This window comes from Dipodomys spectabilis, unplaced genomic scaffold (genome assembly GCF_019054845.1).
Source record: "Dipodomys spectabilis isolate Male_0828 unplaced genomic scaffold, ASM1905484v1 ptg000173l, whole genome shotgun sequence".
NCBI classification, from domain to species: Eukaryota; Metazoa; Chordata; class Mammalia; order Rodentia; family Heteromyidae; genus Dipodomys; species Dipodomys spectabilis.
In genome coordinates, this window is record NW_024870850.1 from 8724187 (window position 1) to 8739416 (window position 15230).

A 15230-nucleotide genomic window follows, 5' to 3' on the forward strand; every position below is an offset into this window, starting at 1 on the left:
AAGGTCTGGCTGACTACCAACACCAAATAGCATTTGCATACTTACTTTTCCAACTTACATTTGCCAAGACCTTCCTCATAAATATATGCAGCCAGTTCACAGAACCAGCCACCATGGTGAACTCTGTGCAGAGCAGGACCCTATGTTGTGACCTTGGTTTCACTTCTAGTATGAGGAGCTAATAGAGAAGACAGGTAGGGAGACATGGACAGAGCTAGCAAAATGCAGCTGTCCAAGTGGGAACAAGAATTCCCGGAGCACTCAGGACATAATGGGAACACAGCAGAGCAAGACTCATCCATACATCCACAGCAACCTCAGTGTGCAGGCCTGCTATGTTCCCAGAAAGTCATAGATCATAGAACATCTCTGTCTAACAATGGACTGCCCATATATTGATAGGTGCAGTCTGATGTTCAACAACATGCAAGCACTGAAGAAGTTAAAGATTCACAGTGCAAATATCTAATTGGATAAGTGCATTGACCTTGAAGTATTCATCTATAATGGTGGAATTCCAAGACACGGTTGGTAACACTTGCAGCAGTAAATAAATACATTGAGCATTTCTGGATTCCTGTGCACGTGCAGTTGGTATAAAAACCTGAATAGGTCATTTCACCGAACTTCGGTGTCTGCCTTTTCCCTAGGTTGTGAGCCTGCCCATCCTCATCTTTGACGGTGCTCCAGTAACTCTGACTGAGCCTTTGCTGGCCATGGTGCTCTATGATCATTTGACCTTCACGTGGCATCCTCTGCTGTCATCCATTCCCATCATCCCTAGTGACCCTTGATTGGTTGTGCTTTTTTTGTTTTCAACTTTTTGCTTTCACACAAGTTTGTGAACAACTCAACAAGAGAGGAATCCATCCCTGGAGTTTCATTTTCTACAGTCTTGGATAAAATCATGGTCCTGAGGGTGTAGAGAAGAAGATGGTACACATGTTTTCTAACTTCTGTTTTGACCTTCACGCTGGGCCCCAGATGCAGAGCCAGAGGACAGAATTGGCTCTGTATTCCTCTAGGACAGTGGAGGCTAACTAGGTAACAAGAAGCAACAAAAACTGAAGATCCTTTTAGACACCCACCTGACGCTGCAGGCACAGTCTGCATCCAAAATCACAGCTCCATGTCAAAGCAGCAGCAATGTTCCCTGTGGCTCTGACACTGCTTCTCCTCCAGCATCCTCTCCTGATCACTTTCTCTGAAGATGGCAGACGCATTTGCACAGAGAAATCTGTGGCATGCAGCAGGGGAGATGTGGTCATTGCTGGATTTTACCCCCTCTATTCTTGGGAATTGGTCGTTCAAGGCATGAATGACCCTACCCTGCAGCAACAGAACATTCAGTAAGTGATTTCTTGGATTGTCTTAAATTTTGAATTTTCTCTTTGTATTACAGTCAGATGTGGGGGAAGTTTGGACATAATCATTGATGTGCTGTGCATCTATTACACTGCCCTCACTACAACAGCTCTACTTCACTTCAGGTGTTCCCAATGAATATTTTTCTTTCTTCCAAGTGTACAGAGTTTTCTGTCTGTCTTCCACTCCACTCCCCTTTCCAGAGATGTCTAACCACCCCACCATCACTGTGACTCCTCCATTCATCACTGTTACTCAGGGTCACTGGGGTGACCAAGAGTCCATACAAAGACACTAAAGTGCAATGTCCCCATCCATAGGACAAAGGCCAGGGAATCTTCAATCCATTCTGTTTTTGTACTTTTTAAAACAGGACCAATGTTTGGACCTCCTTCAGGGCAATGTTTCTTAAGATAGACATATAGTTTCTGCTTCTGGGGTTATTGCATGTCAGCAAAGCTTTGTAAATGGGGAGCTGCAGAAAGATCAGTAATAAGAGATGCATGACACATTTGATTTTTTCCCCTTAACTAATTTAAGTAAGCTTCTGTCTTTCTATCCATGTCTTGGCCTGTCTCCTATGTCATTCCCAGAAACTCTGTTTCCATTCCTTGTTCTCCAACGTGTTTCCAGGCTTATTTATTTTTCCCTGCTCATAACTTCCTAAACTAGATTTGAATATTTTTTTCATATATATTGTCAGTAATGGGTCTTGAACTCTGGGCTTGGATGCTGTCCCTGTGCTATTCAGCTTAAGACAAGTGCTCGGTTGCTGGCACCACAGTGCCATTTCCAATTTTCTAGTGGTTTATTGGTGATAAGAATCTCATGGACTTTTCTGCCCTGGCTGGCTTTGAACCCTGATCCTCAGATCTCAGCCTCCTGAATAGATAGGATGACAGTTGTGAGCAAAGGTGCCTGGCTTTTTCATATTTTGTACACATTTTCATTCATGCATTTGACCAAGGTTAGCCACTACTTTCAGATCTATAGAATTCTCTGTAAAGGGAAGTCATGGATGAATCTTCTCAGACAAGTTGTGTGGAAACAACCTGTATGGGGTTTGTTCAGGAGAGGAATACTTTATTCCATGAGAGATTTATGAGAGTTACTGAAGTCAAATTAATGTGGTGAGGAAGTGAGTGAGAAAGATAGGGCTCATGTGTAAACTCAGCATTAGAAACGTACCCCATGGAATTGGGAGATGTCACAGCTATCCTCTTCTCTGTCCATTCTCTAATTGAGCTCTGTGTGTGTGTGTGTGTGTGTGTGTGTGTGTGTGTGTGTGTGTGTGTGTGTGTGTGTGCATGTTCACACACAGTCTGGTACTCAGGTGTCATTTCAAGTCCTGATGGCTGTCCCTTAGCATTTTTTCTGTCATGACTGGCACTCTACCACTTGACCTACAGCTCTGCACCAGTTTCTGTGGAGGTGCTTGCACATAAAATGTGTCACAGACATTCCTGCCCAAAGTGACTACAAAAAATAATTCTCCTATATCATCCTCCTTAGTAGTTATAATTGCAGGTCTGAGCCACCAGTTCTCAATTCATATTTAGTATTACTGACATTCTAGATGTCAAGCCTCAGTTACATTGAACACAATGACATCAGCAAATATCCATGAGAGTTGAGATTCTCTCTATGAGAATTTCCCTAAAATGATTATATTGAATGCTAGGAGAACTCATCGTTCTGCAACATTCTTCATTAATATTGGCATGTGATACCATCTGGCCTTTGAAATGTCTCCGAATTATATCAGTCTGACTGGTCTGGCTTTGTGCCTGTCTTTCCAGAAATTCCAGGCCAGCGTCAGTGTTCCTGAATCTGTAGTTACTTCCACAATGTCAACACTAGAGGGAGCTCAGGGCCTGTGAGAAGTCAGCTGTGAGGTTATAAACCAGTTCAATACCAGAGAAAACCAAAGGCAATTTTAGTGACAAATACTCTGTGGTTCTAAAAACCTCACGAGAACCCCAATGAGTCATAGGTCCAAATATGCCTTCTCCTGGGTGCACAGGGCGCCCATATGCCTCATCGACACTTAATGGCCTTGTGAGTGGATTCTGCCTAGCAATAGCAAGATCTGTGTGCTGGAACAGGCATTAGACACAGCTGTGGCCACCAGAACTCTATTACACCTGGAATATTTGTTCTAATCACTCCTGGTGTTACACTTTCTGAGTTTCTGTATGTTTTAGCCATTCAATCCACATGATTATCCTTGAGGGAAGGAAGGTGTGCTGTTGTCTATATTTGGCGTAGGATGTTGCATAAGATTTGTGGGAGTGTCTTGGGAGGAAGGCATTTGCCCTACAAGACAACTGCTAATTCATATGATGAGAAATGCATCTCTCAGAAAGCAATGCAACCTGTTGCCTCTCTTTGAAGTAAGGATACTAGCCCTGTGTTTCTAAATCACATGTTACTGAGTTGCCTTCTCTAGGACTCATTTTTTTCCTTAATTTATCCAGCTTCTTTTTGTGCTCAATGACTTTGGTCCCTTAATCTTAAGTTATGTAGATGGATGAATAGCTCTCTGTTTGCTGTGAGCTTCCCATACCTCATTTTTTACTAATCTATTCTATTCCATTTTCCCCTAAATGACTTCATTCCCTTAATATTAAGGGAAGTAGATGAACAAGCTTTAAGCTTGAGTTTTTTAATTCCTGACATGCATTAACCGGGCCTCATTTTCCGTAGTCTATCCTGCTTGAGTACAGCATCCTCAGTCTACTGCAATCAAGACCAATACAGTGCTGGGTGAGGACTAAGATTGACTCAGGTTGAATGTGGTAGAGGTGTGCTCATGAGCCAAGATGCCAACAACCATACACAATTAGTGATAGCTAATATAGAATTCAGATTGTCTGGTGGTAGATCACTTTCTCAGGTATTGAGGTGATTCAAAAGTCTGCCAGAGGCTGTCCTGGCTATATGGTCATGGCAAGTTCTAGTGCTATTACCTAGCCCACACTAAGCTGTGGGACCATATCACCATCTTACCTCCCTGTCTTACCTATTATAATTGGGATGGAAAACCATGCAATGCTACAGCAGCATGGTAAGGTTTGTAAAGGAAGCTACGAGCCGGGCATGGGTGGCTGACGCCTAGAATTCTAGCTATTTAGGAGGCTGAGATTTGAGGACCGGGGTTCAATGCCAGCCCAGGCAGAAAAGTCTGTGAGACTTTTATCTCCAGTAAAACAAAAGAAAGCCAGAAGTGGCACTGTGCCTCAAGTGCTAGTGAGCTAATCTTAAGCTGAAGATTTTAGGGTCAGATCCCAGGCCTAGAGTTCAAGCCCCACAACAAACAAAAAAGAAAAAAAGCCACAGGACCATCTTGGTGAACACCACCATCCACTCAGGCTATCTAGCATCCCCAAAGCCCAAACTGTCATGTGGATACACTTAAGTCACACTATAGCTTATGCTGTTGTAGACCAATGCACACTGAATTCCTAGAGAAACTTCAGTTTCTGCCTGGTGCCATCTTGAGCACTGTCCTTCTAGGGCAGTGGTCCCTGAAGTTATTCACTGTTCAACTTGACTGGACTGAGCCAGATAATAACAGAGTCACATAGCCACAGTGGCTTCACAACGCTAAGCAAGAAGACAGGTGTCAGCCTACCCCACCCATGGTGGAAACTGATGCAAATGGCATTTGGTTCTGCACCAGGGACCTTCCAAAACCTCCTGAAAGATTCTAACGGAAGCTGTGGTGCTAGCACCAAACAGTGCCTCTAGTTTATTCTGGATTATTGGTCCAAGCATGACATGCCTGACAAAGGGTTCTAAGAAAAACTCTGACCCAATCTTCTGCCCTGCTCACTAGAAGGTTGTATCCCATACCTGCTGTCCTTCACAAGATTGGAGGAGGGAGGTTGTGACAGTGTCTTCCACAGGCACAATCTAAATGTCTGGGCACAGGAGTAGAAACTATAAGCACAACCCCAGCACTGGTCTCAGTGTATGGGGATGGTACTGAGAATTAACTTTAATTCTCTCCCTCCCTGCAATGTCAAGGATTTCTGTCCATAATGAGCTACTAATGCTGGTAATAGGGAGGAACATGGAGATGGCTTCTTTCCCCTTTTCTCACACATTCTTTTCTGTTGTTTGTTCTACTAGAGAAGTATCCTCCAGTCCTCACTCCCTGACTCTCATATCTTCTTTGTTTGGTGAGGCAATCTTCATGTTCTAGCTTCCTGGGCTGCCATCTTGCTCTGCTTCTGGGGAATCCCCTTGAATGATGACATTCTCTGAGTCAGCTTAGTGTGCCTGTACCACATCAAATGAATTTTGTACTTCTGTGATTTCTTTACTTTCCTCACAAGGCATGATTCACTTCTTTGCAGAAGGATGCACCATTGGCAAATGTGTGGCAAGCGAGCACAGACACAAGGCAGCCTGCTTTCCTATTTACTCCTAACACAGCAGGCCCTGCCTCTCTGCTCATACTGGTTGAACTCAGGTGGACAATCTGCTCCCAATTGGAATTGTATTTCTTAAGAGTTTTTCCATATGCACAGCTAATTTAAGGTACTAAATGATTTGGGATGTGAGCTGGGTCTGCTCCTATGTCATCACAACAGACAGTAGTGTTTTTCACTTATCTATATGGGGCATAAAGGAAAAGCCAGCTGGCTCATTCCCCCTCCCCCCCCTCGCTCTCTCTGCAATCTCAGAAGAATAGTCATCTCATGTATGCTGATCAAGACCTGTTCAGAAACTCTCCCAATTCTAAGAACTTTTCTTAGACTCCAACTTAGAATGCCATCCCGTTGGATCTATACATATTACTGTGTGTAGAAATCAACATTTGATTCAACAAAGTCATGAGATTTGCAGTTAATCATTTGTAATACTTGTATACCTACCCAAATTTTGTGATTTCTGTGCAGAATCAACATGAAGAAATACCAATTGCTGTTCACCCTGCTGCTGGCTGTGGAGGAGATCAACAAGAATCCCCATCTGCTACCAAACATGACTCTGGGGTTTGAGATCTATACTGCACATTACTCACGTACTGATCTGTTAGAGGATCTACTCACCTGGCTGTCTGGAAAGAATAAAAACATCCCTAATTACACCTGCAGAAGAGACAGCAAAGCGATAGCAGCACTCACAGGAACCTCAAGCACATTTGTCCCAATAGGGACACTGCTGGACCTCTACAAACTTCCACAGGTGAGGCTGGGAGGGGTGGGTAGATGTGAAACCATATCCACAGTGACTCTTCCCTCAACAGGTTGAAGAGGAGGTGGTATCACAAACCCTTCCAAATGCCTAATCTCACAGGAAGAAGCCTCCAAAAGTGGGTTTGACATACACATTTTCATTGCTGCAAATAGAAGGAGGGGTGTTGAGAGGAAAGGATGACCCAAAGCTCTGAGCCTTATCTGTACATGTCTACAAATAGTTCAGAACATGGGAAATGACTTTGCAAATGGGATAAGCAAACTTTTGTTCCCACCACTGTACTACCAGTTGTTGTATCGTTCACATCAGGACTGAGATTTGCCTATGACCATACTCTTCCTGATGTTGTTTCCATTTGTTCCCTGTAGTTCACCTTTGGGACTTTTGATCCTCTCCTGAGTGACCATGGAAAGTTTGGTACTGTCTATCAGATGGCTGCCAAAGACTCAGGTCTAGCCCTGGCCATGGTCTCCTTGATGCTTCATTTCAGCTGGAACTGGGTGGGACTATTCATCACTGAAGAAAACTATGGAATGTGGTTCCTCTCAGAATTGAGGGAAGAGATGGGCAAGAGTAGAGTCTGCTTTGCCTTTGAGAACATGATCACTTACAATGTCCTTTCAGATTTATCAAATGATCTATCGATGCAGCGCCAGCTAATGGACTTATCAACCAATGTGATTATCATTTATGGGGACAGTAAATTTCTACTAAGCTTTATTCTTAAATGTAGGCACTTTTTAATTACAGGCAAAGTCTGGGTCCTGAACTCACCCTATGATGATGTGACTATTGCTAAAAGACATTTTATGATTGACTCTTTCCATGCACCTCTTATCTTCTCTCACCATCATAGAAACACTGCTGGGTTCACCAATTTTATTCTGACAGAGACCTTCTCCAAGAACTCAGCAAATATCTCCCTTCCCAGGTCCTGGATTCAGTCTGTTTATAGCCTATTGATTAAGTCTGACTGCAGAGACTTGGGGCACTGTTCATACAATGCCACACTGCATTGGTTGCTGAGGCACATTTTTGACATGACCATGTCAGATGAGAGTTACAACATCTACAATGCTGTGTATGCTGTGGCCCATGCCCTACACCAGATGTTTCTTCTTTTCATGGAAGAGCCAAGAGTGTACAATGGTCAACCCAGGGCATTTCTGTCTTCACAGGTAATGGTTTTGCTTTTGGGTGCCCTACTCTAGGAATGCAGAACTTCTATATAAGCTTTCACAGCAGATGCAACTAGGTTGTCTGGCACCATTTTGGCAAGTACAAGAGAGTGCTCTCCATGAAGTGACGGTAGAGCTCTGACGACAATGTTCTTGAAAAATGCTGCATCCGTGACAAGGAAGTGCTGTGTCTTCTGTCCCCATCCTCACTATGTGTGGAAAAAGCCAACCCCTTTTCATTAGGATATATTCAAATTCTCCTTGTACCTTTTTATAATAACAAATTAAGGGTGACTAGTTCTGTTTTTGTTGTGAAAATACTGTACAGAGTGGTTACAATTACATTGGCAAAATAATGAGTACATTTCTTACCAAACATTGTAGCCTCCTCTTTTGTTTCCCCTTCAAATTGCTACCCATCCTCCCCCTGCCCTCCCTACCTAATCCTCCCCGCCCCCCCTGAACCAAAGATGTGAAGCTCATTTTCGATGTAACGACTTGTATATCTCATTTTTACAATGGTTCCACCTGTATCCCTATTTAAACCATTTGTTTTTTCCCTTTCCGTCCACAAATTATACCAACATCAAATACAGTCAAAGAAAAGGTTATACTGTGGAGGAGGGACATACAAAGCAACAAAGTAATAAACTTATTAATGTGTTAGAAACAATCTCATGAAAGAAAAAAATTTGAATACCTATCTTAGGGTTCATTTCCCTAACATTACCTTATCTGACCTTTTCTGCTTGACTCAGACATATACTAGATATTGCAAATAAGGGAAATCATGGGACCTATGTTTCTTTGGGCCTGACTTACTTCACTTAATATAATATTTTCCAAGCCTTTCCATTTCCTAACAAATTGGGCAATGCCATTCTTTCTGATGGAGGTATAGAGTTCCATTTTGTATATATAACACTTTTTCTTGATCCATTCATCTACTGAGCGGCATCTGTGTTGGTTCGACATCTTAGCAATAGTAAATAATGATGCAATAAACATAGTGATGCTAGTAGCTTTAGTGTGGTCTTGTTTGTAAACATTTGGGTAAATGCCCAAAAGTGGGATTGCTGGGTCATAGGGGAGCTCTATGTGGAGTCTTTTGAGGAACCTCCATACTACTTTCCAAAGTGGTTGAACATGTTTAAACTCCCACCAACAATGCAGTAAGGTTGCCTTCTGTCCACATCCCCTCCAGCATCTGTTGTTATTAGAGTTCTTGATTTTTGCCATTCTAACTGGAGTGAGGTGGTATCTCAATGTTGTTTAGATTTGCATTTCTTTTAAGGATAGAGATGTTGAGTATTTCTTCATGTGTCTTTTGGCCATCCTTCTTTCCTCTTCAGAGAAGTTTCTCTTTAAGTATTTAGCCCACTTATTTTTTGGGCAGTTGTTTCTTTGAGGATTTGTTGTTGGGGCATTTAATTTTTTGTGTTCCAAGTATATTAGTTATGAGACCCTTGTCCGTTGTTTGGCTAGTGAAGATCTTCCTATGGGTGACTAGTTCTTGAAAACCTAATATTGCCTAGACACAAACGGCTCACACCTGTGGCTCACTCATGACTACAATTAACCACCAAAAAGACAGAGGGGTGCTGTGGCTCAATGGACAGAATGATTACTTTGAAAAGAACAAAAGAAGTTGAGTGCCTAAGCTGTGAGGTCACACCACAGGGCTGGCATACACACACAGGCACACACACACATACACACACACAGAGACATACACAGATACACACACATGCAGTGAACTAAGTCTTGCTTAAGATAATCTTTCATAGTTGTCAAAAATATTATGTCATTCTACTTAGTTTATTATTTACCTATATTTCAGACTGATTCTCTGATCAGAATCACAAAATAAGTGATTGGAATGCAATTTAGAGAGTCCATTGAGGTCTATCATACGATAATCCATTATTTGGTGGGTTATGGCTAGAGTTTCATTCCCTTGAAATTGAGTTTCTACACCCCATCCTGGATACCCAGATTTTAGAACTTGGAAATACTTTAGTCTGCTGTTTGCCTGCATTTTATACAGTTGGTTGGATTCCTGTGGTGTGTGTAAATCCAGTGTGGGAATGAAGAGTAATCCATTGTTCTGGGGTTCTCTGATAACACTGGGAAACACTTCACCATAATATAATGTGTCCCTTTTAGCTGCATCCCTTTTTGAAGAAGATCCAATTTACAAATCCTGTTGGAGACCAAGTGATTTTGAATGAGGAAAAGAATTTGGAGGCAGAGTATGACATTAAGAGCTTTTGGAATTTTCCAGAAGGTCTGGGACAAAAGGTGAAAGTTGGCGAATTTTCTCCATCTAGGCCACATGATCAACAACTGATTTTGTTCGAAAATCTGATAGAGTGGCCCATAGGAATTACCAAGGTGGGTAATTTTTTTTTACTCTCTCCTTTTACAAAAATTTATTGTTATTAGGAAGTAGTTGTAGAAAGAGCTTACAATTCCCTTAGTCAGGTTATGATCACAATGCTTGTAGACAATGTCATCACATCCTTATTTCTCCCCCAGGGTCAGTTGTTTCTAACCATAATGGCATGAGCTATGTATAAATGGGCAATAACCTTATCCTGTTTTAAAGTTTGTTCAATAAAACTATGGCACATTGGTGTACTTTTCAAAACTTTCTGTTTCTGGAAGTTTCTTACTAACAGATTCATGGAGGGAACAGGGGAACATATCATGACCAATATGTTGTTCTATGTTTGCATAGTGAATATCATAAAAGTTAAATGACACCTGTGAATCATCATTCCAGCACTGTGACAAAATATCTGAGTGAATCAAATGAGAAGGCAGAAAGGCTTGCTTTGCTTCTGCCTGGAGATTTCAGACCATGGTTGGATAGATTGTTGCTTCTTAGTCTAGTGAGACAGGATGTAATGAAAGGAGCATCTGCCAGAAAAATTCACCCACTTTGTGACAGCTAGGAAGCCAAGAGAGATGTGAACGGCCCTTGGTACAGCAGCACCTCCAAAGCAATTAGCCATGCTTTAGAGCGTGGGTTTGAAATTTCCCTGAGTGATTTTCCTCTCATGTTCATATTCAGCTGTAAACAGATCACCTGAATTCAAGAATAAGATGCAGGATTAACTTCCATTTCCTAATTTCCTAGAATTAACATCCAACACTTCAAAGCTCCATGACTTCCCGATAGTGTGAGTGCTGGGTGTTGAGGCCCCACATATTCTTCAGCTCATGTCAGATGAAACTGTAAGAAGGTTCAGTAAATTCATTTGCTGTGTGCATATAAAGATTATGTGTTTTGATGATTATTTCCCCTAAATCACTGGAGTGTCTCAGATGTCAGGTAAAAGGATAAATGGTCACTAACTTTCATCTGAATATTCTCAGACTCCTCAGTCTGTGTGCAGTGAGAGCTGTGGTCCTGGATTCAGGAAGGCCTCTCTGGAGGGAAATGCTACCTGTTGCTTTGATTGCACTCCTTGCCCAGAGAATGAGATTTCTAATGTGACAGGTGAGTCTGTTAGTTAGAGAAATTCCCCATCTGTCCTTCCTAACCTTCAGTCCATGCAAGCCAGTGGAGTGATCTACAGTAACATGGCAGGAAAAACATGCATCTTCACGCAGAGATCCAGGGCTACAGTTAGCCATACTTCTCCTTACAAGAAACACACACTGCCCTCCATTACTTCTCTGATTGTATTTTCTAATCTATTACAGGCTTCATCTTGAGAATACACATGTTCCCCTCTCCTCAATCGCATTTTTTGTATTTAAAGAAAATGTTTACCCATGCTTTCCATTATTTGTAATAACTACTATATGTCTAGGACAAGAAGAAAAGGTCAAAAGCTATGTACTTATGACCATATAAGTTCATGTTAAGCAAAATGAACACCAAGATAGGGACACAAGTGATTTTTTCTTTGATTTTAATGTATTTATAATGTCCATGTGATTTTTTTTGTTTCTTTGGTATGTTCCACCCACATGGTATAACCCCTGTTTTCAATTTACTGGATTCTGGTGCCCTGCATCTTGTATATACATTTTCCTAATTTGGGGAGGGCAAAGAAAAAAATCATCTGCTTAAATAGGGATACAGGTTGACCCATTTTAACCAGGAGATGTACAAAACACTATATTGAAAAAAGAACTTTACAACTTTGGCATTGTCGCGGGTGTACTTGGGGAGGTGGACAAGGAAGGGATGGTAAGGCAAAAACAAAGGAGGAGGCAACAATCCTAGACGGGAAATGTACACTTTACCTTACTCATGCAACTGTAACTACTCTGTACAGTATTTTTACAATAAAAAACATAAAAAAGGGAAATATACTCCTTAGGAAAAGTACTCATTACCTCAATCATGTAACTGCAACCACTTTGTACAGTATCTTAACAATAAAACATATATTTAATAAACAAGGGAGAAATGGAGAAAATAAGAGCTAAAGACTGAAAAAAAGAAAATATCAAGGACCAGCTGTTGATCTTTGAAATGATATCCAAATCATCATGGAATTGTGGATCTAACACAACCTTTCATTTCTGAGTGCCTACTGCTGGTTATTTCAAAATAAATTTTATTTTCTACTTAGCATGCACTAATAATACAAGGGGCTTTGTTATGGTCACTCCATGCCTGACACTGGCACTAGGCTGACTAGCAGTTCTTCAAATATAAAAGATTCAGAAGTAGTTTATCATCTCCATTTCATTTCTTTTCTCCCTCCTCCAGCTGATCTTTCCCAGACCTTATCATATCAGTGGAGGAGCACTGTTCTTGACACAGAGCAAATGCTCAAGAAGTTTGTGTTTGGTGTAATGAGGAGATTGAGGTTTGGATTAGACCCTCTTGTACAAAGTGAAGTGGTTGGGCTGATTCTCTATTCTCCATTATGTCTTGAATGAGTAGCAGAGAGCCAGAGTGATATGACCTGTCAAGAATGCAGCACATAATGCTGGTAATTATATATCACACCTGTAATCCAAGCGATTCAAGCATTTGAGATTTGATGATGGAGCATCAATGTAATGATGTACAGGAAACTCAGTAAGATTCTTTCTCACCATTAAGCACCCAAAAAGCTGTAATTGGAGCTGGGGCTCAAGTGGCAGAGTGGTAGTTTTGAGCATGAATAATCTGGAAACCGTCCCATGGCCAGAGTTCAAGCACTAGAGGAAATATAGATGGATGGAAGGAAGGAAGGAGCTAGAGAAGGAAGGAAGGAAGGAGGGAGGGAGGGACGGAGGAAGAGAGGAAAGGAAGGAAGGAAGGAAGGAAGGAAGAAAAGAGAGAAAGAAAGAAAGAGAGAAAGAAAGTAAAAAGAAAGAAAGAAAGAAACAAAGAAACAAAGAAAGAGAAAGAAAGGAAAAGAAAAACATAAAAACGGAAAGGGAGGAGGGAAAGAAGAAGAAATGTGAGAAAGAGATTTGATGTGAAAGCATTTTGATATAGAGAATTACTCTATTTGTATTGAACACAATACAGGTCAACTGGTGAATCAGGGAAAATGAGCTAGCTACTTGAATGAAGGGGGTTGAGAGGAAAGACAAATACTGACCACAAACTAACAGTGATTCTCCCACCTCACCAGACATGGAGCAGTGTGTCAGATGTGCAGATCATCAGTTTGCCAACATGCAGAGAAATCACTGCCTGAGGAAAACTGAGGGCTTCCTGGCTTATGAAGACCCCTTGGGTATGGCTCTGACTTGCACAGCTCTTTGCTGCTCTGCACTCACAGCTGCTGTTCTTGGGGTGTTTATCAAGCACCAAGACACCCCTATTGTCAAGGCCAATAACTGGGCCCTCAGCTACATCCTTCTATTCTCCCTCACCTGCTGCTTCCTCTGCTCATTGCTCTTCCTTGGCCGTCCCCACACAGCCGCCTGCATCCTTCAGCACACCATATTCTCAGTGGTCTTCACTGTGGCTGTCTCCACGGTCCTGGCCAAGACCATCACTGTGGTTCTGGCCTTCATGCTCACTGCTCCAGGGAGAAGCACGAGGCAGTGGCTGCTGTTCTGGGTTCCTAACCTCCTCATCCCCATCTGCACTCTCATCCAGGTGACCCTCTGTGGACTCTGGCTGCGAATCTCTCCTCCCTTTGTGGACAAAGATGCACACTCTGAACATGGCTACATCATCATCCTGTGCAACATGGGCTCTCTCACTGCTTTCTACTGTGTCCTGGGATACCTTGGCTCTCTGGCCCTGGCCAGCTTCATTGTGGCTTTTCTGGCCAGAAATCTGCCTGACACCTTTAATGAGGCCAAGTTCCTGACCTTCAGCATGCTGGTGTTCTGCAGTGTGTGGCTCACCTTCCTGCCTGTCTACCACAGCACCAAGGGGAAGGCCATGGTGGCCGTTGAGATCTTCTGCATTTTGGCCTCCAGTGCAGGTCTCCTAGGCTGCATCTTTGCCCCCAAGTGCTACATCATCCTGATAAGACCTGAGAGAAATTCTTTCTCCAGGTTCAGGGAGAGATCACGTTCTGGAAGAAACAAACATTAAGATAAACATAGATGTTGCCTAGAATGTTTAGAGGCTCTGACAGCAATCTGTACCACATCTTAGTTTAATGTGAGGACTTCTTTGAACAAACAAGTTACTCCTATTTATTTCTCTGGTTATGTTAGAGACATAGCACATTCCCAACAAGTCCTCCTAAATTTGCACTCTAACTTGGATATTTTATGATTCCTCCAGTGTAATCTGTCCTTTATGCTATCATACTTCCTAATGAGTACATTATCTACTGTGCTTTTTCCTTTCTCTTTCCTGTCTCAATTATTCTTCCTACCTATCCTATATCACAGCTTCAATATCACTACATTGCTAAGCTACTAGTATAGGAAGTTACGTTGTTGAATATTTCCATGCTTTCTTTATGGTAACTCAAGTATGGTAACTCTGACTTAGCTGTATATTTCTGTGCACATATTTTATTTTTTGCTATTTTACTGAGTATAATTTACTAGAAAATATCTCATCCTCTCTCTTCTTTCTTTAAGAATTTTAGAGCAGGATGTTAATCTGTTTCAATTTCCAGCAGGAATCTATGAATGTATTTTTCCCAGATGAAATGCGAGTGCACCAAAATAACTACAGTTGTCCAAATGAGCAGCTGCAGCAATAGTTTGCTTATTGGTAATTATTTCTTAGTGAAATCCAAAAATACAGGATACACAATTGGCCAAGCAGAACATTGTCATCCCAGTCTGTAAGAATTCTCAATATTAATGGATGGAGAAATGGAATCACTTATAAGAAGAGAAATAGCTCCCCAAGAGAGGATAAAAACATCAAATAGGCTCAGACTTCAAAACTCTCAATGATCTTTACAATTCTATGAGAACAAGAATGATTCTGAAGAGTCTCTAAGAAAGCAAAGTGTTGAGGAGCTTGAAATAGGAATATTGTCAGGCCATCACCATATTTTACAGCCAGGAGGAGTCCAATGGACAAACAAGCACATGTCT

General features: G+C 41.7%; 1 protein-coding gene across 1 annotated transcript; it reads left to right on the plus strand.

The window, feature by feature from the left end:
• Window positions 1–1146: 1146 nt before the first annotated feature.
• On the plus strand, window positions 1147–14262 carry LOC122119605 (vomeronasal type-2 receptor 116-like). The gene is made up of 6 exons (XM_042693615.1): window positions 1147–1349; window positions 6273–6561; window positions 6942–7751; window positions 9918–10145; window positions 11133–11256; window positions 13343–14262. The coding sequence occupies exons 1-6, from the start codon at window positions 1147–1149 to the stop codon at window positions 14260–14262; spliced, it is 2574 nt and encodes an 857-aa protein (XP_042549549.1).
• Window positions 14263–15230: the final 968 nt, after the last annotated feature.